Source organism: Acipenser ruthenus, chromosome 9 (genome assembly GCF_902713425.1).
Source record: "Acipenser ruthenus chromosome 9, fAciRut3.2 maternal haplotype, whole genome shotgun sequence".
Lineage (NCBI taxonomy): Eukaryota > Metazoa > Chordata > Actinopteri > Acipenseriformes > Acipenseridae > Acipenser > Acipenser ruthenus.
In genome coordinates this window covers 16,413,154-16,440,776 of record NC_081197.1, presented here as the reverse complement: position 1 = coordinate 16,440,776, position 27,623 = coordinate 16,413,154, and the positions used below count along the sequence as shown (strand labels likewise).

The window sequence follows — 27,623 nt, the reverse complement described above, 5'->3', positions numbered from 1 at the left end:
ACTCAACACCCTGACAATAATGCAGTTTACTACTTGTACTTTGTAATGAACTCTGTCTGGAAGCTGACCGGGTTCAGTAACATAAAGGTACAGCCAAACCTGTGTTAAGAGACCACTCAAGGGACAGTCTAATAGTGGCCTCTTAACACAGGTGGTCTCTTAAGAGGGCCCATAACTTATGAATTTTCTATTTGTCTCTGACATGCTTTCCTGTAATGATGTATGTCTTACATACACTGTAAAAGCCAGAAGATGTAATATGAACAAAAGGAAATATGTAATTTAATAACATTTACAAAACAAATTATTTTGTGAAAGTAATTAATGCTTGCCTATCTCAGGTCACACAAAATGTTTTAAATCCTTTGCAAATTTCAATGCCTGTGTCTGCCTTTCAGGTACGTGTTGATTAATTGCATCCTGAAACCAACACCAGTATAAGCATAAGATATTTTTCGATTACCGCACACATTGTTTTCATACTCCTATAAGTATGGCTTGAATTTTGCAGTGTTTATTTTCCTTTTAAGATTTGCCTTTAAGTCTTAAGCCGCTACATCCTAATTATGAGAACATTCTGTTAAAATAGAGTTAAAGAACAACACAACACGAAACAGACACATTGGAAGCTAGCTAGTTCCCAGGCAAGTGTGAGAACGAAAAGCAAGTTAAATTAGCATCTGGGGGAAGTGATTAATGCCATTGCTTGCTCTTGTGTTCGAATAATTAAGAAGGTGAAACAGAATCAGCAAGTCAATCAGGACATCAAGGTAAAAAGAAGCGACTTTGTTTAGTAATTCACGTAAAGTCACGTGAACAAAAATAAAAAAAACACACACACACACACATACTGCTGTGCAAAAATCTTAGACATGTTGCATTTTACTACTCACATGCATTATGAGCAGCAACCGTGACTTGCATAAAGAAGGAAAAACACTGAGTGAAATAGCACACCTCACTTGATTTTCAAGGTGTGGTATCCAAAGCATAATCAACAAGTACAGAGAAACATCATCTGTAATTTGCAAACCCAGGACTGGAAGACCCAAAAAGCTGTCTGACAAGGATGAGCAATACTTGAAGGTAATATCCTTAAGGAATAGAAAGAAGACAAGCGTTGAATTGACAACAGAACTGTCAGAAGGCACAGGTGTCATTGTCCATCCGTCAACAGTCCAAAGCACCTTTGACCATTGTTCCATAGTCTAATTTCTGTGTTATTATGCATATTTTAGCCTTTTAGTCTTGTTCCCCTTTCTTAACAGAGGTATTCTTACTGCAAAACATCCTTTAAGTCCTGATTTCAAGAGTGACCTTCCTACTGTTTGATGGAAAGATACTCACCAACAGACTTCAAGATAAATTTGACTCGACACAATCAAATGAGCAAGCAGGATTCAGGAGTGGATTTAGCACAATGGATCATCTTTAAGTTGTACGTCAAGTGATCCAGCAACGAGTACGAACTAAAAATTTGCTTGGGATTCATCGACTATGAAAAAGCCTTTGACTCTGTTTACACAAGATCTGTATTAAGCTCTCTGAAAAAACAAGGAATTTAGAAAACGTACAGAGACTTGATCAGCACCATATACAAGAATGCAACATCCACAGTAAGACTCCATTAAAACAAATACATTATCAAGATTAAAAAAGGAGTTCATCAAGGAGATACGATTTCCCCAAAGCTCTTCATGGCCACCCTAGAATACATTTTCAAAACACTGGATTGAGAAAATAAGGGGCTGAAGATCAATGGAGCCTACTTGAATCACCTCCTCATATTTACAACGTGCCAAGAAGAATTACAAACAAGAATACAAGAACTACACAAGGCTAGCATCAAAGTGGGTTTGAAAATGAACCTGAAGAAGACTCAAGTCATGTTCAATAAATATACCACTCCACAGGCAGTTGAAGTCAATGGGATCAAGCTTAAATACATTAATAACTACGTATAGCTAGGACAGTTAGTTTTGGCAATGGAGAACCAAATGTGCGAAATCGACAGAAGTGCAAAAATGGGCTGGAGTGTCTTTGGAAGATTGAGCATGGTTCTGAAAGGGAAACTACCCTTATGCCTCAAGAGGAAAGTCTTCAACCAATGCGTGCTGCCAGTGCTAACTTACGGATGCAAAACCTGGACCCCCAATGCAAAAATGGAAAGATGCATGCTGGGAATAACAAGAAGAGACAGGAAAAGGAAGGAATGGATAAGAGCACAAACAAAAGTATGCAATGTTATTATAAGAGCGAAAAAACTAAAATGGCATTGGGCCGGACATGTAGCAAGAAGAACAGACCATCGCTGGACCAAGGAGATACTAGACTGGATCCCAAGAGATATAAAGCGACACCGGAGCAATGTGAATGAGAGACACAGCAGACAGGCTTTTGTGGAAGAATCTTGGGGAGGCCTTCATCCAGCAGTGGATTGAAAAAGGCTGAAGATGATGATCATGATGATGATATGAGGCCTCATAAAATAATCACAACCACCTTATGTTATAGAATGTTCTTTTTTAATGTATAACCCAATATACATTTGTTGCACTAATAATAATAATAAGAGTCTAGCAGTAGATTAGCTTTACCAGTATCTTAAATGGGGTATTTTTTTTTCACCTTGTGCCTATGATTCATTTCTCTTGATTTATTAGAATCAGAATATTATCGGCTTCGTTTAAAGCCAGTTTAAGAAGTGGTATTGAGGTTTATGTCGAAGAGGTTTAAAAGTGGGATTGTACCCCCTCCAGCATCACATCCTCTTGCAGGGCACTCAGATCCCGCACAGTCCTACAGGATTAGCTTAAATGTTCAGTCAATAAGCTCACTATGGAGTAAGCTTTCTGAGGAATTTTGTGTCAACAGTATTAAAATGAAAGAAAAAAAATCACAGCTGTTGAATTTTACTGTGACTATAATGTAATATCGGTTGGAGCAGACGTTGTAGTCTTAAGTTTTTGACTGAAATCCCTAATGAGAGCCGGGAAGATAGTTGCTAAGGGGTATGTGCAGCTGGGGAGCAACACAAAGGAAAGACTCATGTGGATCAGCAGTACAGATAAGCATTATTAAAAATGTGAGAGATTGCAGTCAGAGCCTGGGCAAGCCTGACCTGATATGAGCTTCTGCACTGTTTAATTAATAAACTGTCACTTCTCCAAGCATCACTGGCTTTTGCCATGAGTCAGCAGATTTAACTGAGGACCAGAGGCTTTTTTATTTGTTGGTTGAATCTGGGTGAATGTTTCATAGACAGTACGTTGGGAGTGCTGACCTATTCAGATTTGGTCTTCTGTTACAGCGTAGTGTTTGCAAGGGAATGACATTACCTCCGACCTCTTGCAAATCTATACATTTTTGGAAAGCCCAATTCAAATAACTTAGTTTCATTTTCCTGTTAAATCCAAGTTGACAGTGGAATATGTTTGCCTAGTTATAATTTTTGCAACAGTCATTTTTATTTACTAAACTAATGGATGGGCCATGTTTACTCCAGTTTAATCAACTCTTACCAGTAATATCATTCAATGTGTATTCAGCACAGTTCTCAGTTTCACATACTGACATTTAAAAAATGTATGTATTCATAGACTGGAGTAAATGCATTGAACATGTATCCCTCTAAATCAGTGGTATCTCTCAATGGATAAATGATATCTTCAGTGACTGTTGAGCATATAGTGGACAGTCAATCAGAAGACTAAAAAACTATTGAATATATTAGAAAAACTGGTGCAAACTTTGCACTTGCAAAAAAGTTAAGAAAACCCTACCTCCTCCTTCACTCAAATTCCCAAGAAGAACCTTTTGTCATGCTTTTGTCCAATGAGGCACACTGTGACTGAGATTTCATATTGTTGCTGTTGTGGGGTGTATGCTACCACTTCACAGAGCTAGAATGCAGTCAATAGAGTCTACTCTTCAGTGGTCTATTGCCGATCTTTGACCTTCACTAAGTTTATAAAGACACAGTTCCTTATTCAAGTTCCATTCTACTTTTGAATTATAAACTGGACCACCTGAATGTCATGAAAGGCTATATATATATATATAGTAAAGTATTGCATTACAGGCCTCAACCGGCAAAACTGTTTGGAATGGTCAAGGCATTTCACATACTAAAGGCTATTGTGTGTATTGAAAGTCAGGATGAGTATTTACAGAATAAAAGTATTGTTACTATCTTTTTTTGTCTGTACGGTAATCTCACGTGGGAAAGCAATTGCTTTTTGGAATATGTATATGATGTATGTTTCACATTATATGAACCACATAAAAGCAGCCCATTTCATAAATTTTTTAAAGTGTTTGTAAACATTCTATATAAACTTTTTAAGAGTACAATTTTAAACTAACATAGTGAATACATATATAAACATTCTTAAGAGTTTTAAGTTCTAGAAAATATGTTTGCAACGTGCAAGTGCCAACCATATCATGCTTCTATGTGTGACCCTATCAAAACCTCAGATTTTAATCCCTTGCTTTATAAATTATACAGACGTGCTCAAATTTGTTGGTACCCTTACAGCTCATTGAAATAATGCTTCATTCCTCCTGAAAAGTGATGAAATTAAAAGCTATTTTATCATGTATACTTGCATGCCTTTGGTATGTCATAGAATAAAGCAAAGAAGCTGTGAAAAGAGATGAATTATTGCTTATTCTACAAAGATATTCTAAAATGGCCTGGACACATTTGTTGGTACCCCTTAGAAAAGATAATAAATAATTGGATTATAGCGATATTTCAAACTAATTAGTTTCTTTAATTAGTATCACACATGTCTCCAATCTTGTAATCAGTCATTCAGCCTATTTAAATGGAGAAAAGTAGTCACTGTGCTGTTTGGTACCATTGTGTGCACCACACTGAACATGGACCAGAGAAAGCAAAGGAGAGAGTTGTCTGAGGAGATCAGAAAGAAAATAATAGACGAGCATGGTAAAGGTAAAGGCTACAAGACCATCTCCAAGCAGCTTGATGTTCCTGTGACAACAGTTGCAAATATTATTAAGAAGTTTAAGGTCCATGGAACTGTAGCCAACCTCCCTGGGCGCGGCCGCAAGAGGAAAATCGACCCCAGAGTGAACAGAAGGATAGTGCTAATGGTAGAAAAAGAACCAAGGATAACTGCCAAAGAGATACAAGCTGAACTCCAAGGTGAAGGTACGTCAGTTTCTGATCGCACCATCCGTCGCTTTTTGAGCGAAAGTGGGCTCCATGGAAGAAGACCCAGGAGGACTCCAGTTTTGAAAGAAAAACATAAAAAAGCCAGACTGGAATTTGCTAAAATGCATATTGACAAGCCACAATCCTTCTGGGAGAATGTCCTTTGGACAGATGAGTCAAAACTGGAGCTTTTTGGCAAGTCACATCAGCTCTATGTTCACAGATGAAAAAATGAAGCTTTCAAAGAAGAGAACACCATACCTACAGTGAAACATGGAGGAGGCTCGGTTATGTTTTGGGGCTGCTTTGCTGCGCCTGGCACAGGGTGCCTTGAATCTGTGCAGGGCACAATGAAATCTATCAAGACTATCAAGGCATTCTAGAGCGAAACGTACTGCCCAGTGTCAGAAAGCTCTGTCTCAGTTGCAGGTCATGGGTCCTCCAACAGGATAATGACCCAAAACACACAGCTAAAAGCACCCAAGAATGGATAAGAACAAAACATTGGACTATTCTGAAGTGGCCTTCTATGAGTCCTGATCTGAATCCTATCGAACATCTATGGAAAGAGCTGAAACTTGCAGTCTGGAGAAGGCACCCATCAAACCTGAGACAGCTGGAGCAGTTTGCTCAGGAAGAGTGGGCCAAACTACCTGTTAACAGGTGCAGAAGTCTCATTGAGAGCTACAGAAAACATTTGATTGCAGTGATTGCCTCTAAAGGTTGTGCAACAAAATATTAGGTTAGCGGTCCCATCATTTTTGTCCATGCCATTTTCATTTGTTTTCTTATTTACAATATTATGTTGAATAAAAAATCAAAAGCAAAGTCTGATTTCTATTACATATGGAATAAACAATGGCGGATGCCAATTACTTTTGTCAGTTTCAAGTTATTTCAGAGAAAATTGTGCATTCTTCGTTTTTTGTGGAGGGGTACCAACAAATTTGAGCACGTCTGTATAACTTCACTCGCACACTTGGTCAAATACAAAACCATGAGTTGCCCACTATCAGTCACAGTGTTTCTGTAAACAATTCATATGTTATTATGGTTGTTATGGTAACCAACTAGATGATTTATTGACAGCACTGTTACATTACTAAATACAGTACAATTGCAGAGGAATGGGGCCCATGATAGAAACAGATTTATAAAGTTATTGGGCAATGGTATTTCAAACAAGCAATATTAACAATGATGCCTATGATGCCTGGCTTATGGGGCACCCTGTATATTGTATATTATAGTATTGCAGACTAGCAATACAATATGCAACAGTGCATTGCTTTCTCTTTATAAAACTACTGCCAGATGCAGCCTAACCCAATAAACATACATTGTTTTTCAACTGCAATTTTGCATAAACACACTTATTAATATATTGATGCTTCAGAAGTATTAATATACTTGAATTTACATAAAATATGGGTGGACAGTAACATTTCACACAGCTTCTAGAGAAACTCAGGCAAAGCAATCCCACGATAAAAATATGCTACAGTTTTTTGAGAATGTTATTATAATAAAGTGAAAACAGAGTTAAACATATTATCAGCGTGAGAAAGGAACAAAATATGTGGACCTTCCCACTTTCCTACTGCTGCCAGACATTGATGCAATAACCTTAAATGATGATTTTCAAGAAGCTGTGAATCCACCTGTAATCACTTATTAGCTATTGGCTGACAGTTCTTTGCTGTAGTGTGAATAAAAAAGATTTTAGAGTGGAAAGAGAAATCTCAAGTGCAAACCAGATGAAATGGTGTCTACTAGTTGTAAGAAAACATGGCCTACAGGGACAACTATTGTTATTAAGGAAACTATTGTTTCCTTAATAATTCTTGAGACACTGAGAGTGAAAGCACCAGTCACCACACACAACTTCAAGTCAGAGTAATCAGGTTTTATTAACACATACAAGTAAATAGTTAAACAGAGAAATGCACATACTACTAGAGTATATGAACTACTAGAGTATATGAACTAGCCCTAATACAGAATAACAGATAACAGGTTAATACTTCCCAATAGCTGCTAGCTCCGGAAAGTTGGCGATGATAGCTTTTCTCCTCCGTCTTCCAACTGTGCTGAGTTAACATTATAACACTACATATACACTCCCACCCCCTACTTGCCTCCTACAGCCCCTACATTCCTAGATAAGAAGAGAGGCCCTTAGCAACCCACAGCAACATTATTTCCTAGATAAAAAGAGAGGCCCTTAGCAACCCATAGCAACCATACATCCCTAGCTAATTGCCCTTGTTCACCATATATTTCTTGTACCCTATAAATTCCTTCATACTTTTACTGAAATTCTTAAAATATCTTGCCAGGGAATTTAAAAACACGTTCAATAATAACAACAAGCCAGGTTGAATCCCTACTGGAAAAGGATTCTAAAGTTTTGGAGCGCTAGTAGCTGAATGCCCAGTCTCCTACCTTCCCTTATAAAAAATGACCATACTTATGGAATAGCAAAGTGGAATAAAGCATAGTGAAAGCATTGTATTGCATAAGTAAGTACTGTGATGCACAGAGAGGTATGGTAAAGTATGTTAAAAAACCTAACAGACCTGGGATAAATGGAAAGCATACCTATGGCAAAGGCATGGGAAAATTGAAAAATGACTGCACAAATTTACTGTGGTAAACTTTTATAATGGATAGACTCAAAAACACTCTGACAGCACAGTGTTGCAAGGAACATCAGTTCAAGCATAGAACTACCACACATTATCTACCTCTGCACTAGGATCAACTTAACATTTCATAAATAGCCACTGCAGGCAATTGAACAATTGTTCAAAAAACAACTCTGAACTATCGTCATTCTCAGGGTTAAGATCTGTAACTTCAAAGATAGGGCAGGGAATGAACCCTAGGAAAAGGGTATCCTGAGAACAGGCTTTGCTGCAGATTGCACAGCCCTTCCCCACCTCATCACCCTGTTGACAGTGTTAACATTGCTTCCAATTCCTCATCATTTGGACCAGCGCTGAGATAAAAGTGTTAACAAATAAAAACCAACAACAACAAACTGATAGTAATTCATAGTGATTTGTTACTGGACTGCTTTAGCTTTAAATCTCCACACCCTGTTTGTAAGCATTCGGGGAAGTCAGTCAGTGGATGGACAGGAGATGATTCTTGCTTCTTAATGCTGGTGTAAAAACATTTGCAGGGTAAATAACACTGCATGGATAATTACTCTGATGTGACATACTGTATCCTAGAGGAAGTTTTAATAAAATTAAATTCATCGTGAGTCTATAGAAATGCATTTCCATGTCTGGGTTTCCAGAAAAGGCAAATACAAAATCATATTAGTTAGACTAGAGAACTGTTCAGCAAGATATCACTGCACCAGTACACAGGAACATTAACGTGACATTGAATGTCTAATAATATAAGAAACAATATGGGAAGAAGTGGACTTGATGATGGTATGTAACTGACATTAAAACACACATTGAAAACCTCATGGATCCATGATTGGCTAGAAGGTTTTTGTATTGGCTATGATTGGAGCTCCTTTACTGCAGCTTAGCAGCAGTTACAACAATGGTTTTCAGCTGAAACATCAGATAACAATGTTTTAAGAGTGTTTCTAAACACCATCTTAGTTTATACCAAGATGAGATTTAAGCAATAGAACCTAAAGAAAAGGGCTCTAGTCTGGTAAGGACTGCCTCATGCTGTTAATTGCTGTTAACAATGTTATGTGCTATACTAAATTTAAATAGACAGACTGAATGTATAGGACATTGAAAAAGCAGACTTAGTCCACATTGACAGACACCATTCAGAGGGCATGTTATATACTAGAACGGTGTTTTAATTTCATCAAGCAGAAAAAAAGGTCAAATACATGAATACTGTGGGCTCCCGAGTGGGGCATCCAGTAAAAGCACTCGCTAGAGTGCAGGATGCGCTCTATAGCCTGGACATTGCCGGTTCGAGTCCAGCTGTCCAGAGTCCCAGCCCGCCCCCCTGGGAGCTTATAATACACCGCGCGTGGAGACTCACTTCCTCTTTTGCTTCAGCCTCGTAGGATTGAGCTGGTAAGTTTTTTCTCTCTGAGAAATTATATTCACTGATTGTACTCCTCAGCCTTGAGCTTGAGAAGCTGGCTACTGCCCCTTCTCCGAGTTTATTTCAGTGTTCGCTCTGTTGAGCATTACAAAAGTATATATTTTCATTTTTTGATATATATATTTTTCCTCTCGCTTTGCTACGGCATTGCGTTCTCCTGGCGTCTTCGTGCCCGTCTTCTTTATTATTATTATATTTAATATTGTTGGTGCATATTTTGGGTTTTTTGTATTGTCTATTCTTCCTGTTTTAGTTTAGAATAGAGTTTAGAGGACGCGTTGCGCGTTGGCTTAGGCCGCGCAACTCCTTGCAGCCTCGGTCTTGCCTGCTGCTAGACCCAGTGTGTAGTCTGCTGTTGCAGCTACTCGCTGTAGGGTTTTCGCCCATTTACAGCTTGTTATGTAGTGCTGCTGCAGTCCTTAAAAAAAATAAATAAATAAATAAAAAAGACGTTTTTTTCCCATATACCTCGACGCTCGGTGCTCGGTGCCTCGGTGCACGCACCTCGACGCTCGGTGCCAGGGTGTCCAGGGTGCTCCCGGCCTTCCCCGATTTTATCAAGGAGGTGCAGTCCACTTGGGGGACTCCGGCATCCGCCTCGGCAACTTCGCGTAAGGCTTCCGCCTTTACTATGCAGGGAGCGAGCAAGGCTGGTCTGGCGTCTTTTCCACCAGTTGGCGCTGCATTCGCAGCCTTGGTGAAGACACCAACGCTCTCCGGACTGACAAGGGATCCTGCGTGCCCTAACAAGCAGTGCAGGATCACTGAGGTGCACCTCAGGAAGGGCTATTCGGCGGCTACAGAGGCGGTTAGTCTGTCCAATGTGGCCAGCCTCCTCTCCGTTTATCAAGCTACGCTGGTGAAAGTTGGGGCTAATTGCTCAGCTCTTGGTTAAGCTAGCCCAGCTCAACGCACGGGCTCAGGGCAGGAGCATTGCGTCCCTGGTAGTGGCCAGGCGACAGCTCTGGCTCTCGCAGGCGAGAGTCCAGGAGCCTGACAAAGCTCCCTTGTTAGATGCTCCTATTACACCGGGGCACACATTTGGCCCAGCGGTGGAGGAGATGCTGCAACGCACGGCTAAGGCTCGAGAAGCATCATAGCAGTTGGTTAAGATGTGGCCGCATAGGCCTTTCCAGCCCAAGCGCCCACAAGAGCATCAGTGGCGTAGGACACCACCGCAGCACCAGCCGCGCCCAGGGGGTACTAAGACCTCCCCGGCGAGTACAGCAGCGCGCGGCCAGTTCCCAATTGGGAGGCCGCAGCGCACAGGGTGGCGCCCTAGAGGAGGTGGCAGACAGTGTCCTCGGGGCTCTGGACGAGCACAGCCAAAGCAGCCCTGAGGAACCCAGGCAGCTGTTGACCCACCCTTACACTGTCCCACAGCTCCAGTTCTGGCAACATTGCACCGACGACATCTGGGTGCACAAAACTATATTCACTGGGTACACCCTTCAGTTCCGGTTAAAACCACCCACCTTTTCGAGGTGTGGCGGTAACTGCAGTGAAGGACTCGGTTCAGTCGTCTGCTCTGAATGTGGAAATACAGGCATTGCTCAGGAAGCATGCTATTCAACAAGTAGACCCTGCTCTGATCGACCAGGGGTTCTACTCCAAGTACTTCCTGGTGCCCAAGAAGGACGGCGGGCTCCGTCCTATTTTAGATCTGCGTGTACTGAACAAATACCTGCGGGTGTTATCGTTCAAGATGCTAACGCACAGGCACATCATCCAGTCAGTCCGACACAGCGACTGGTTCACCACCGTGGACTTTCACGTTCCCATCTGTCCAGGTCACAGGAAGTATCTGCGGTTCGCATTTCAGAGCAGGGTCTACGAGTTTTGTGTCCTGCCATTCGGCCTGTCTCTGGCTCCTCGAACCTTTTAGAAGTGTATGGATGCCATTTTAGCTCCCTTGCGGGCTCAAGGCGTCCGACTACTGAACTATCTGGACGACTGGCTCGTCTGCGTGCAGTCAAAGGAGCAGTTGGCACAGCACACAGTGATGGTTACAGACCATCTCCAGCGGCTAGGTCTGAAGGTGAATTCAGAGAAGAGCCGCCTCAGACCGATTTCTTGGGTCTGCATCTGGACTCAGTGTCTATGGAAGCGACCCTGTCGACACAAAGAGTTGCCTCTCTCTATTCAGGTTGAGAGAAACAGTCAGCATGGAGCTGTGTCAGCGCATGCTGGGGTTGATGGCGGCCGCCTCACAAGCCCTTCCCTTGGGCTTACTACACCAGAGACCACTGCAGGCCTGGTTCAATGCCTTCGCGTTGCATCCGCGGAGAGACAAGCGTCACAGGTTGAGGGTATCCCGAACCTGCTGGGAAGCGCTACGCTGGTGGAAAGTTCCTTCGAACATCCGCCAGGGCGTGCGCTTGGGTCCCATCTTCCGAAGGGAAGTCATCACAACCGACGCTTCCAACCAGGGTTGGGGAGCAGTCTGGAACGGGACAGGGACACGTGGAGTGTGGTCAGGACCCTGGAGGTCAGCCCACATCAATGCTCTGGAACTCAGAGCGGTGGACCTCGCCCTTCGGCACTTCTTGCCAGTGCTTCTAGGCAAGCAGGTGTTAGTGCGGTCAGACAACACCACGGAAGTGGCGTATATCGACCGCCAGGGCGGCTTGCGGTCCCCCGGTCTTCACCGGATGGTAACACGGCTGTTGCTTTGGGCACAACCGCGTTTAGCCTCTCTGCGTGCGGTTCACCTACTGAGCAGAGTCAATTACGCAGCGGATCTCCAGATCTTGCAGGCGAATGGCGTCTTCACCCTCGGGTGGTAGAGTGCATTTGGGAATGGTTCGGCACAGCGTAAGTCGATCTCTTCGCTTCGCGAGAGACCACGCACTGTCCCCTATGGTTCTCGGTGAAGGATCTCGACAGCCCCCTAGGAGTCGATGCACTGGCTCACGAATGGCCGCCAGGGCTCCTGTATGCATTTCCACCGATTCCGATGCTCCCTGCCTTCTTGGAGAAGGTCAGGGTAGAGCAAGCGACAGTGATTCTGATCACTCCTCGGTGGCCTCGGAGAATATGGTTCCCGAGTCTGTTGCAGTTGTTGCACGGTCGCCCGAGGGACCTCCCTCTGCGAGCGGACCTGTTGTCCCAAGCCCAAGGAGGACTATGGCATCCTAACCCCAAACTCATGCAGTTATGGGCTTGGCCCCTGAGCGGGAGCGCTTGTCAGCCTTAGGGCTTTCGACGGCAGTTATATCGACCATTCAGAGTGCGAGAGCGCCCTCTACTAGGTCGCAGTATGTGTATAAGTGGCAATTGTTTCAGAGTTGGTGTCTGGCTGAGGGCCATGACCCTGTCTCCTGCCCTATGGCAGTGATATTACAGTTTCTGCAGAAGCTGCTAGATGAAGGGAAATCTCCCTCTACACTTAAAGTGTATTTAGCCGCCATATCGGCTTGCCATGTACGCATTTTCTGGCATCTCAGTTCCTGAAAGGCGCAAGACGCTTACGGCCTCCAAGGACGACCAGTTTACCGTCATGGAGCCTTGATGTGGTTTTAGAAGCCCTTACCAAGGCACCGTTCGAGCCTCTCCACAGTGTGGATATGTCTATGAAGACTGCGTTTTTGCTATCAGTGGTATCAGCAAAACGCGTGGGCGAGTTACATGCACTTTCGGTGCATTCATCATGTATTCGTTTCGCAGGAGACGGTTCTAAGGTCTCCATGCGTCCAAATCCGGCCTTTTTACCCAAGGTCATATCCCCGTTTCATATGAACCAACCAGTCTAGTTGATGGCGTTCCATCCTCCTCCTTTTTCTTCCCCAGAGGAAGAGCGGTTACACATGCTGTGCCCTGTGCGGGCATTGAGCTGTTATATTGACCGCACAAGGACTGTGAGGCAAACTGAACAGCTGTTCATATGCCATGGTTCGAAGACTTTGGGTCAGCCATTGTCTAAGCAACGCCTTTCCCATTGGATAGTGGATGCTATTAAGTTAGCATATGATTCTATGGGCCTTCCGCCACCAGGGCAGTTGAAGGCACATTCCACTAGGGGTATGGCAACATCCTGGGCCCTCTTTAGAGGGGTGCCGGTGTCTGACATTTGCGCTGCAGCCAGTTGGGTTACACCGCATACTTTTACGAGGTTCTACCGGTTGAATGTACTGGAATCCTCTGCTCCGTCATTTGGAGCATCTGTGTTACACTCTATGACGCCTCAGGTTGCGGACATATAGAGTGGTTGTCAATATGGTGTGACTATTCCACCTTAGGACAGGTGTCATTGCGAGCATAGACGCTGAGGCGCAGCTCCGCATGTGTGTAGATGTGTTGCCTACGCAGTTGCGTTATGGCGTAAGTCTGTCCTACTGCCGAGAATGCTCCCTCGCGATTTGGTTATTTTCGACTTGAAAGGGAACGATAGGTTGCGGATGCAACCCCGGTTCCCTGAAAGAGAAAATAACCATCAAGCTGCGAGGTCGCTTCGGAAGCCTTCACAGCCTGAAGCAAAAGAGGAAGTGAGTCTCCACGCGCAGCGTATTGTAAGCTCCCAGGGGGGCGGGCTTATACGGCGGCTCGTGCGGAGGCCTATCGGCAGCTTTGCTATACAGCTCAGCCAATCCCTCCTGCCTGACGGCAATATCCCATACATTGATAGTTATTTTCTCTTTCAGGGAACCCGGGGTTGCATCCGCAACCCTATCGTTTTCTACTCTGTCATTAGAGTTTTGATGAGCCTTATTAATTATTTGTTTAAAGCTTCAGTGACTCACAATCCTGCATAGTATGTGATATTTTATTCTCCTGTGTATTTTTTTCAGAAAGCACATCTTGTGGATCAGGGGCACAAGCTTGACCCTATTACTCTGTGACCCAAATAGGTATTAGCTTAGCAAGCAAAACAGAAATAAACATGCTATTGAGGTGATAAGTTCAACATTGGCTTATAAGGTAACAAACTTCCTAAATATGTAACCGCACTGTGGAATCCTATGCCTTATTCATGTTTTACCCAATTATATGCTTCTTTATCTTCCACTCTAACTTGGAACATGAAAGAGAATTCTTTATTTCATTTAATATTCAGCATGAATATATTACACTAGCAGCAGTCCCCAGAGGCTTTGCAGATACAAATTGTAATTGCAAGTATGCTGTAAGATTATATAACTCAAACTAAATTGCAACCTTTTTATGGGGCGAAATACATGTAGTGTGTAGTACAGAAACACAAAACTTTTGTCAGGTTTTTGCATTCATTCAAACTTCCTAATGTATTTTGAACTATCCAATATATTACAGGATTGACCGCTATTTAAAGTAGTTCACTTCATACAAGTATAATAAGTACAATTCCTATTAAGCATGCCAGGTGCATATAATTTATAATAGGCTGCATATAATATCTGTATTTATTATAAGCCTGTATCTATTTGTTAAATACCAGTCCTGGTACTTTTGTACCAGTCTATTAGGTAGCTGAGCAGAACTCAGTGCATTTTGTTGGTGACACCCTAGCATCAGATAGCGTGTAAGGAAGAAATTGTAATAAAGGATTTCATAGCAATTCAGGCTTGAGCTGGCTGGAAAGCAACAGAATATTGTCTTTAAGTATCATTGTCAACAGTTTGTAACATTTTAAGATTATTTACACTATTGTAGATTGCAGTGCGTTTTTCACAATGTCAAAAATAAATAATGCTTTCCTGAAAATATTAAGACCAGCGTCTGGTCTCAACTTCTTGTTGGGTAAAATTATGCTGACAGAATTCAATCAAATAGAATTGAAAATATCGCCTGTTGGGGGCTCCCGAGTGGCGCATCCAGTAAAGGCGCTCCTCGCAGGATGTGCCCTATAGCCTGGAGATCGCAGGTTCGAATCCAGGCTATGTCACAGCTGACCGTGACCGAGAGTTCCTAGGGGGCGGCGCACAATTGGCTGAGCGCTGCCCGGGTAGGGAGGGCTTAGGTCGGCAGGGGAATCCACGGCTCACCGCGCATCAGCGACCCCTGTGGCCGATAGGGCGCCTGTGTCTCTGCAGCGGAGCCGCCAGATCTGTGTTGTCCTCCGGCACTATAGGTCTTGTGGCATTGCTGTGGATCTGCAGCGCGAAAAATGACGGCTTGGAAGGAGCACGTTTCGGAGGACGCGTGTTCCAGCCTCCGTTTCCCGAGTCGGCGGGGGGGTTGCGAGCGGTGAGCCGGGGATACAGATAATAATTGGGCATGCTAAATTGGGGTGAAAACCGGGGTAAAAATAATTGGCGACGACTAAATTTAAAAAAAAATAAAAAATAAATATCGCCTGTTCTGGACTTGCTACTTTTTAAAGAGTTACCAGGGAAGTCTAGTAAGGGGGTTTTAAGGTATAACTGTAACCAGTTATTGTAAACAAGGTTTTTTAAGGTATAGTTATAAACCAATAAACAAATTGGAATCAAAATACTTGAAGTGTAAACTAGTCATGGCTATTTGCATATTCTGGTTGCAGTACCAATTTATTTAACCGACTCTTATATTCACTAAGCCATTATACATCCTGTTCTTACAGTACCTTAACACAATAACAAGCCCCTCAGCATTTTTGTACATCATGTCGTTTTCCAGGCTTTATTTTAACTTCAAGCTCAGGTGAAGGCAAGGTATTCTGCAAGGGTCCTGTCAGACTGTTAGAATTTTTAAATCGCTTTTAAATGCTCATTTCTTTTCACATCCTTAGTTTTGATATGAACTGGCATGCGTGATTGGAGGTCCCTGTATATTGTAGGCCTGGAAGGGTTATTCTTATTGCTTTTTTTTTTACATAATCCTTGTTGTTGCTGTTATTGACCTTATTCATGTACCCACATATACCACATCTGTAACATGTTAAGTATTACAAACTGTTGAAGTACCCAACAGGAAAGAAACATTGACAGTATGATCCAACACTGAGTACCCAGTCTTTAATTATGCTGACTTCATGTCATAAAGGTGACAGCAGACTGACAGTTAGTCATGGTCAGTCTGCACTTAGACTTGATTTCAGTTTCTCTTTTCATCAAGCAGTGAATAGAACAGCAGGGTTTCTATTTGATGGACAAGGTGCTCTAATGGTGTCGTATTTTATGCATACAGGGTAGGTTGACTTTGCTTTTACTATACCCAGATTGATGTCTAAATGTACAGGAACAAAGGAAAGATTAGTTGCTGGAAAGTTCCCCCCACTTATTTTGGTTAAGAGGATGTGCAAAGGCAGGGTTCAGATGATTGCCCCATGTATTTAGCCCCTTTTTCTCTGAAGGGAATGAATATCACCAAGTTTATTTATTTTTTGCCTAAGCAAGTTCTTAAGGGTATCAGAATCAACTTTATGTATCTTGAAATGGTCATTTGGTTGGCAAATCTATGGATTCAAATTACAGCATGGGGACCTTCATTATACTAACAGTTATTAACACACAAATGGACATTGTTCTTGGCATTTCTGTCCCATTAGATCATTTTAGTACCAGACATAGATTTGCTTGTTGGCAGCAGTAAGACCATTCAACTTCCAGACCCATTTAAGAATAATTTGCCTTGATTATAGAATAAAATGATTCTGTTTAAAATAAAAATAAAACCTATTTTGAAAGCCAGTGTTACCACTCTACTAAAGTATTGTACCATTGAAGCTGATCTTGAGCTTCAAATGTTACTACGTTATTATTGAAGGCATACAAAAAATGAATTTGAAAAAACACATAAAAAGTTACAATCTGAAGTTTATTAAGACTGATGTTTCTGTGGTAGTTGTGTAAACAGCAGAGATGGGTTTCTTCTTTCATAACAGTATTCATTAAGGAACTTCTCAAATATTCCAATCCTTTATAAAGTAAGCTGCTCTGTCATTTAAAAAAAAAATGAATTATTCATTCTGAATCTAGATCCATGTGGGTCTTTAATTATTTCCAGCTAATGCTGATAGCAGTTTGTACTTGAGAAAAGCCACAACAGGGAACATCTGTAGTGTAACCAGGCTTCCTGGCCTTTTTTAAACATTGCATAGAGCCCCAGTGTTTATTTGTCCATTCTTCTGGGACAGATGTTCTTAAATATAAGCCAGAAATTAGCAGATGGAAAATATGAGCAGGTCTGCTGTGCTGAGTGAGAGAGAGAAAAACAGTTTTTTCAGGTTATAACGCAAGGGAACAAATATGTATTACCGTGTATTATTTGAAAAGACATAATTAGGTTCAGTTGGGGAGAAATTCATATAAATCAGTGAACGATTAGGATTTTTATATATAAAGCAAATTCCAATATTCCTTTAAGAAAACCTGAAGAATTATATACTGTACTATATGTTCAGGGTGATTAAGAGATTAGTAGGACAAATCAACAAGATATATTATCAAAAGTATTTATTTAGTGGTAAAAGTTGTTGTTTAGCCCCGTGTTACCATTAAAAGTCAATACCAGTCGCAGGTTAGTATAGTCGTGTTTGCACCCCCTATAATCACTTGTGGTAACTCCAAGCCTTGTTGCAAACTACATTTTACCATCCCATCATGAGTACTGTTAATACTGCAACTTTAAAAACAGGCTTTGCTGCTTAGCTTTCAACATAGACGTAAAATAATCAACACCAGAACATCCATACTGTAACTTTAAACAAGATTGAAATTCACCAGTTGTGTTATACAATGCAGTGACAAAGACAGTTATTTCCTGTTAACACTGGATAACAACCAGTTCAGCAGTGAAAAAGGATGTGCTGGCTTGTTAATGAAGTTTAGGTGAGCACATTTCTATTTTTGCCTTAAAAAAAACACTGAGGAAGATAAATGCTGTAGCTGAAACAGTAGTGTACCTAGTTTCCTTGCAGTTTCATCAATATATTTGCACTGTAGGTACAAAATGCATTATTATTTATATCTACGCCCATCTTTCCATAGAAAGGCCAAGCATCAAAAGCATAGAGATGGACATGTCTGGTAGCTTTGAGATTCCACATATTGACAGAATGGATTAACTCTCTACCTTATCTGTGTAATGTTTAATGTGATAACCAGTGACCAGAAATAATCTACTCCTGCAGCAGTGCTATCAGCTCTCACTTCCATGTAAAATAGCAAGGGAAAGCAAATTGAAAGGGATTAAGCTTGTGTGGCCATAATGCCACTTACCAGCAGACCTTTTGGACGTGTTCCAGAATGGGTTCTCAGTGTTGAGTGACTTATTAGATCGGATTGCAGAGCTGACACAGGGACAACAGAGTTGCTATCTCAAATATTCATAACAGAGATTAAACCCAATAATGGTTTAACTGTATTCAAGCCTCTATATAGCATTTCTATCAGGGTTTATGATAAGATCATAGAAATACACAAGGCTTATTAGCAGCTGTTTGGTGTTATTTTCTATGAACTCTTGAATTACCAATAAGCTTATTTAATATTTAAATATGTGTGAACAGGCTGGCTCGTGTGGTGACGTCAGGCCAGGAAGTAGACAGACAACAGTGCAGGGATTGAAGCGCTGGTGCACGAATTTATTAAATAACCAAAGTAAATATTTAGACAAAACAAACATTCAAAACAAAAGGCATGATGGCCAAAACAGACAAACAAACAAAACACGGCGAACACTAAACAAACTAGTATGGTGCTGAGCTATGTCAGTACGAGTAGCAATTGCTTTAGTTTATAGATTTTACTCTCGTCTCTCTCCCGTCCTTTCGTCCTGTACACCCAACCCTGTGTGTGTGAAACACTGACTCTGTTATGCAGCTGTGCCGAGACTCGATTGCTAATCAATCATTCAGTTGAATCTCAGCACAGTCTGCACGTGAACTACTTTGTGACACACCCATGCCCAAATACTAATACACATTTTTTCTGCACGTGAAGTGATTGTGCAATCCCTGTGCCTAAATACAAATATACATTTTAAATCACTTGTGCTACATAGCCCAATGTATACCCCATGCACCAATATATGCACACCAACAATAACACACCACATACAATATAAAACATAAAATACACACAGGGGCGGGGCACCCTGTCATAATATGATTAAAGTATTATTTTAATAGTGTGTTCCCATTAAAATCCTCTGTTAGTGTTAACATGTGGCAGTCCTATAGACCTATAAGACAATCAAGTCAGCTTACTTAATTACACACAGCAACACTGAAGAGTTTGTGATGGTCAAATAATAATTCCACCAGTACACCTCTTTATTTATGCTCTTGAACAATCATACAAATGTATTATGAAAATACTATTTCGTTATAATTGTGGTATTTTGACTGCAGTTGCTTTAAAGGTGATATACAGTTAAAATATATATATATATATATATATATATATATATATATATATATATATTGTGAAGTACTTTGTTCTTTCCAACAGGTGTTTGTCACTTTAATTATACACGAAACAAGGGTAGTGCTCTTTAAACGCCGTGGCGTACGTTTATTTAGCAAACTGTTCAAACAAAAACACACAAAACAAAACCTAGCCTTTCTTCAGGCGCTAACTAAACTGAGAAACAGAAAAGCTAACTAATGCAGGGCAGGGTAAGCCTGTTCCCCTGTTTAAACTAATTCCCAGAATCACCTCAGCCAAATCACCGTCCAGAACTTCGTTGTCAAGGATCGCCGTACCTTTATTTTGTTACAAGAAAACCTTTTGTCCAACACGCTTGTTTCACCACTTCAACCCTCTCCCCGAACACACAAACTGAAACCCTTTTTAACCCCAACCTGATCACTTCCATCTGATCAGCATTTGCCGATTAATTATACAATTAAACACTTGTTACATTTGTTTCAACACAGTGTGTGGCTACCCCCCCATGGTCCTAAAGCCTCCAAATTACTGTCTGGTACATACACATCATCACAATATATATATATATATATATATATATATATATATATATATATATATATATATATATATATATATATAACCTATTTCTGCACTTGAAAGGTATGGTTGATGGTGGGTTGAAGTTCAGATGTAGGCCTCAAAAATGGTAAATGTAATCCAAATGTTAAGATGAACAGTTGTATTTCATATCCCTATTTGATCTATACAAATTCTCTAGTAGTGTGTGGGATTAATACAGTATGTAATGGAAAACTATTCCATTCATGACGAAAGGCATCTCATATTCTTTTGCTTCACCCAAAACCATCCGGCAAATTAACAAAATATTCTAATATCCTGTTTAATGTTGTATGGATTTTTACTACAGGCATGTCACCACATTGTTTGGGGAAAGGTGAAAACAATTATAACTGCTACATTCTTGTGATAGATACTGCTTAACTGTATCTTAATGTACAGTTGTACTTAATGTACTAGGAACTGTATTAATGATACTATAGATTTCCTGCCTGAAAACCTTGCAAGCAAAAGTCAATGTGATTTAATTCTTGACCATTGACCATTGCAGACCACAGTCATTCTGCATTGGCAGTAAATTGATAATATTTGGGGTACCACTACACCTATAGATTTTTAATAAACATATTTTCCAATTATTTATTCAGGGATACTAAGATATTTAGTAAGCAAGGGGCCCCACCCTTAGTGATTTTACATTCCTCAAAAAGATAACATTTTGGTGTAACACTGCACTTTCCATTAACATCTTTTGCACATATATATATATATATAAGAGAAGATGATTAGCTATCCAGGGATACCAATATATTTAGTACTATAAGTAAGGGGTATGTGGGGGAAAAAAGGGACAATACATGTCTCACCCACAGCCATTGCTGATGACACCTTAATAATGTCACTCTTATTGCTCATCCAAACTTGGTTCATATTGTAGAACCCCACTGTACCGGGCTAAAAATAAAAAATGCATTCATTAAAAACAATAGGCTGTGTGGTCCAGTGGTTAAAGAAAAGGGCTTGTAACCAGGAGGTCCCTGGTTCAAATCCCACCTCAGCCACTGCCTCATTTTGTGACCCTGAGCAAGCCACTTAACCTCCTTGTGCTCTGTCTTTCGGGTGAGACGTAATTGTAAGTGACTCTGCAGCTGATGCATAGTTCACACACCCTAGTCTCTGTAAGTCGCCTTGGATAAAGGCGTCTGCTAAATAAACAAATTAATTAACAAGCATGTTTGTTGGCTGGTTACTGCAGAGCTTGGAAAACTTCTGCATTGACTACTCTGCTTTGGTTAATAATTACAGTACAGTACCAAGTTTTTGTTTCACATACTTTTGATATATCAGTCATTCCTGTAACTATGATTAAAGTAGGAACAATTTCAACCAAACACTGGAATGTGTTTGTGCGTTAGTGTGTGGGTCAGTAAGGTGGCACAGCAGGCCATTGCTAAGCACAGCTGTGTTTAACATGGACATTTCTTTTCCAAGTGTTATGTGAGGAATGTGATTGATGGAAAGAAGAAGTCATATGGAATTTGTGCTCAAATCACACAGACAACTGGTATACAGGAATAAAGATGTTGTGTTCTTGGTCTTGCAGGTTTGCTGATTGGCTCTGGTTGTGCTCTCTATCCTCTGGGCTGGGACAGTGAAGAAGTCAGGCAGACCTGCAGTAACCTCTCAGACCAGTTTCAATTGGGTAAGGATTACAACAATGTATTCATAAACTGTTAGCGTTCTATCACTTATAAAACCTGAATGTACTCTTCTTAAAGATTGATTCAATTCAGCTTTATTTTAAAGGTAGTAATACAATATATTATTGTTTTTATATATATATATATATATATATATATATATATATATATATATATATATATATATATATATATATATTTCGTTTCAAATAGCTATTCACTTTTGACCTGTACAAAATATAGCTCTAATATGATCCAATATGAAGACCCAACTTAAATACCACATGCTAAAGTAAAATGCTTGCTCGATATTAAGCTGATTTGTGAGATTTAATTCAGCACTTTAACTGCAGCTTAGGAAGAGTCGAAAAAGGGGCAAAGTACCTTTTTGAGCAGATCTGCTGTGTTTGTTATTCTAGATACCACTTACCTGTAATGTCTCAGGCACTTGTCAAATGCAGTTGCCTGTGTTGTAATGTATCCAACACAGCAACCAGTAGAGGCATTCTTATTCAGAACCAGTAAGACGATGTGAGTTATGTGCATACATTAACAGACCCTGTTGAAGCAAGTAAGTGGAATGTAAACAAAGTAAAAATGTTGGAGAGAGAGCCTAATCTTATTTTAAAAGAAGAATTAGATTATTGGGTGCTTGTCACAAAGACGGCCAGAGTGGGTTGCGTCAGACCAGACAGGAATTCAAACACACAGACAGTGGTTGTGATGAGCTGAGTGCAATGGCTGCACTCAGCGTTTATTAACAAATAAAAGGTTTGAAAACAACGGAATACAAAACACAGGACACGGCACTACACGCCAAAATAAATAGACAAACAAAACGGACTACACAGACAAACGGTGCACGGAGACAAACAAACACGGTGAGTGAAAACACGTTACTATTCTTATTATTATTACCTCCGTCTCCAATCCCGTTCTCCACTCACTGAACACCTAACCCTGAGTGCAAGAAATGTGCGTCTATATATACTATTGTGCTGGGATTCAATTACTAATTAATTATTCACTTGAATCCCAGCACGTGAATTAATTCTGTGCAACCCCGTGCTCACATATTACATTTAACCAGCACGTGAAGTGATTTGTGCTCTCCTCGTGCCTAAATACAAATCTACACTTTAAATACACGTGAAACACAGACCCGTTTATATCCCGTGTACCAATCTATACACCAACATTTACACACGCAACATACACAAATGCACACAGGGACGGGGCACATTGCCACATATACCCCCCCTTGTGCGCAGCACACATGGCCTCAACGGCCACCTCCCCCCTTAAAAATCCAGCAGTCCAGGACAAAGTCTCGGGCTGGGAAGGGAGGCTTCCAGGGGCCCACAGGTGGCAATGTTGCCAGTAGCCAGGCTGCTACTGGCCATGCTGTCAGCAGACGTGCCGACAGCTCCCAGACTGACTCCTTCAGCAGGGGCAGTCCTGGCAGCGGAAAGGCTGCTTGGGGGATGGTCTCCTGACCTCCCCTCTTCTTCGTAGCCGGCAGCTCCCTCTTCCGGGGCTCCGGCCACAGTCTCTTCTGCAGCACAAGTGCTGCAGTGGGAGCAGGTCTCCGGACCTCCCCCACGATCTCCGGCAGCGAAACTGCTGCAGTGGGAGCAGGTCTCCGGACCTCCCCCACGATCTCCGGCAGCGAAACTGCTGCAGTGGGAGCAGGTCTCCGGACCTCCCCCACGATCTCCGGCAGCGAAACTGCTGCTGGGGTTGGTGGTCTCCAGACCTCCTCCCCCTTCTTCGTGGCCGACAGCTCCCCTTTCTGGGGCTCCGGCCACCGTACTCCCCGTGGTGGAAGTACGGGAAGCAGAGACAGCTCCTGCTGTTCTGCTTCTGGCGGTGGTGGAGGCAGAGGCAGCTCCTGCTCCTCTGCTCCTGGAAGTGGCAGAGGCAGCTCCTGCTCCTCTGCTCTTTCCGGTGGTGGTGGCGGAGGCAGAGGCAGCTCCTGCTCCTCTGCTCCTTGCGGTGGTGGTGGCGGAGGCAGAGGCAGCTCCTGCTCCTCTGCTCCTGGAGGTGGTGGAACCAGCAGGTATTCACCCTCTGCTGGTGGAGGTGGGAGGGGCAAGCAGTCCTCCCACTGTGGTGAAGGTGGAACCAGCAGGTATTCACCCTCTGCTGGTGGAGGTGGGAGGGGCAAGCAGTCCTCCCACTGTGGTGAAGGTGGAACCAGCAGGTATTCACCCTCTGCTGGTGGAGGTGGGAGGGGCAAGCAGTCCTCCCACTGCGGTGGAGGTGGAACCAGCAGGCATTCACCCTCTGCTGGTGGAGGTGGGACCAGCAGGTATTCACCCTCTGCTGGCAGCTTGGGTCCTAGGGCTGTGGAAGCCCCGTCTTCCCTCTCTTCGGGCTGTGGACGCACCGACTCCTCCCTTTTGGGCTGTGGACGCCCCGACTCCTCCCTGTTGGGCTGTGGACGCACCGACTCCTCCCCGTTGGGCTGTGGACGCACCGACTCCTCCCCGTTGGGCTGTGGACGCACCGACTCCTCCCCGTTGGGCTGTGGACGTTCGGGCTCCTCCCACTCAGGCGTAGGACGTTCGGGCTCCTCCCACTCAGGCGTAGGACGTTCGGGCTCCTCCCACTCAGGCGTAGGACGTTCGGGCTCCTCCCACTCAGGCGTAGGACGTTCGGGCTCCTCCCGCTTGGGCTGTGGACACTCAAGCTCCTCCCGTTTGGGCTGTGGAGGCAAAACCAGCAGGAATTCTTCCTCTGCTGGTGGAGACGGGGACAGCAGGCATTCTTCCTCTGCTGGTGGGACTGCTACCTGGGCTGCTGTTCCACTTATAATTGCCTCCAGGTAGCTGAGGACCAAACCCACACCTTCCTCCCAGGTGCTTACGGTCTGCTCCCTTGCATAAGCCTCCCATCGCTCTCTGTCCATAAACTGCAGGAACTGGACGACTACTGGTATAGACTGGGCCTCCAGCCCAGCATTTTCCAGCATCCAGTCCCGCACTTTGATGGCGTCTTCTGCCATTTTTTTTTTTTTATTTATTTATTTATTTATTTTTTCCAAAACTGCGGTTCCTGCTCTGGCCTGAGTCCTGGAGGCGCTGTCGATCCCACGCAGGACACCACGTGTCACAAAGACGGCCAGAGTGGGTTGCGTCAGACCAGACAGGAATTCAAACACACAGACAGTGGTTGTGATGAGCTGAGTGCAATGGCTGCACTCAGCGTTTATTAACAAATAAAAGGTTTGAAAACAACGGAATACAAAACACAGGACACGGCACTACACGCCAAAATAAATAGACAAACAAAACGGACTACACAGACAAACGGTGCACGGAGACAAACAAACACGGTGAGTGAAAACACGTTACTATTCTTATTATTATTACCTCCGTCTCCAATCCCGTTCTCCACTCACTGAACACCTAACCCTGAGTGCAAGAAATGTGCGTCTATATATACTATTGTGCTGGGATTCAATTACTAATTAATTATTCACTTGAATCCCAGCACGTGAATTAATTCTGTGCAACCCCGTGCTCACATATTACATTTAACCAGCACGTGAAGTGATTTGTGCTCTCCTCGTGCCTAAATACAAATCTACACTTTAAATACACGTGAAACACAGACCCGTTTATATCCCGTGTACCAATCTATACACCAACATTTACACACGCAACATACACAAATGCACACAGGGACGGGGCACATTGCCACAGTGCTGTATCAAGTTACAAAATAATGGAATATTGATTCTTTAGTTGGATATTCTGTACAAGAACATTTGCACTCTAAACCACTTTAGCCTATGCTCACTGGTAAATCCATCTCAGTTAAATATGTGAGCAGGAGGATGATGGGAAATGTAGTTCTGAGAAGTCCATGTCGGTTCATGGGAAGGCATCTTGAGGCAGGGAATGCAATTTAAAAGTTTATAAAAGTGGTCAAAATGTAAAAAAAAAAAAATAATAATTAAAACAATACTCACACCTTACGTAAACAGTTGTAGTAATACATGGGAATATGTAACACAATAAAATAAAAAGGTGCTTATGTACCCTTTAATGACTGCCTCAGGCTGTATTCAACTGAGTTTTTTTTTATAGATTTGCATATTTCCTTTTAAATGAAATAAATTGTAGCTCAAAAACTTAGGCAAGTGGCATACCCGTATATAAAACAACAAAAATGAAAATCATTTGTTTGTCACGTCCAGCTTCATCATGGTACTGACAGATGTAATTAGTTATTTATAGTATACCCTTGGCAGGGGAATATGTATTTTACTGACCTACCTTGTTCACTGTCTTTTAGGTACTTGTCAGATTGGCTGGGCTTATTACTGCACTGGCGGTGGAGCAGCTGCTGCAATGTTAATTTGCACATGGCTGGCATGTTTTGCTGGCAAGAAGCAGAAACACTACCCCTACTAAAGTCTGAAAAGTCAGCAAGACCCAACAATGAAGAAGGCCTAGGCTAAGAAAACGGGTTGCCTGGCAACCCCTTTATGGGACTCATCTTGAATTTACAGACATGGGCTGGCTTGCCACAAAAAAGAGGTCCAATGGACTTTGCGTTGAACCAGGACATTAGACACCAAGTTGGAATGCCACATAGCCTGCAGATGTCAATGGTCATTTATAAATAAAGTATGTGCACAGAGTTATAGCTTCTTCTTAAAAGTCGTTTTAAAGGACCAATTTCTTAAGTAGTTCATATCCTTGTATTGTATCCATATTTTAACTAATTTCTTCACTGTCTGTGGTGTCAAGTAGTAGTTTGTGCAACAACATCAACAGAAATAATACCAATGTTTCCTTGTTCTTGTGGAGCAAAGTATTCTTTTTTTCTTGCCTTAACTATAAAGCGCAATAATCTGAGATCTCAAGTGCAGTACCAGTGTATTGGAATGTAGAGGGCCACTATGGACTGTAGAGTCCTAAAGAGAGGGCGGTAAAGTCTATCAGTATGTTTAGTTTACTGTTGGTGTATGATAATGTATATTGTATATTATTAGCATACACATTTTTTTGTGTAAATGTATGTTTTTATTTTACCACATTTGTAAATAAATTCTGTTTTAACACACCTACTAAATATTGGTATTGTGGACCAACACCCCCTCAGAGAAAATGTTAAAAATAATTGGGTTACCAGTGTATTACACAAAATAAACCTTAGCAGAACCATTAGCACAACACAGCATTATAGCAACACAATGGATTTGAAACAAAACTGCACAGTGGTCCATGCGGCAGCACACTGGTAATGATTTTATCAACCAATGGTACATACCATTGTAGCATTGTAATGGTTTAGTTACAAACCATTACATTTCCCTTGCATTGTTACCATTTTTGGTTTCACAAAGACAGTTATGTATACCACTAGTACAATTTAAATAGCTTGCAGAGTGGAAGCCCTACAACTTTCTGAAAGGGTTGCATAATTATAGACAGAATTCCAGCACTACTCATTGTGGTATCCAGGTTAATTCATTCAAGTACATTTGACATGCTCTGACAGGAAATATCAATTTCACCGATGATATTGTGTCTTTTGAAACACTTTGAAGATGAGCACAGCTACAATAATTTGAATTTATAAAAACTGTACTGGCTTCTGCTCTTGAGTGTTTTAGTTATACACGGCATTGTACAAAGAGCAAGCCTAAAGCTTACATACGAAAAACCTCCATCTTATGGGACGAGGGAGCATTTAGTAATGTCCTACAATCCTTAGCCCAGTGGTGCCCAGTGCCAATTGCGCTGTATCCTGTGGTTCATTGATGAAAAGCTTAAGCAG

The 27,623-nt window shown here is 42.0% G+C and overlaps 1 protein-coding gene across 1 annotated transcript in view; it reads left to right on the top strand.

Moving 5' to 3' along the window:
* LOC131738061 (LHFPL tetraspan subfamily member 6 protein) overlaps positions 1 to 26,915 on the top strand; it is a 75,604-nt gene extending 48,689 nt beyond the window's left edge. Inside the window, exons 3-4 of the mRNA XM_059031257.1 lie at positions 21,734 to 21,832; positions 26,133 to 26,915. Of these exons, the coding sequence (XP_058887240.1) occupies positions 21,734 to 21,832; positions 26,133 to 26,251 (218 nt within the window). The 3' untranslated portion in view covers positions 26,252 to 26,915. The remainder of the gene's footprint in view (positions 1 to 21,733; positions 21,833 to 26,132) is intronic.
* The last annotated feature ends 708 nt before the right edge of the window (positions 26,916 to 27,623 follow it).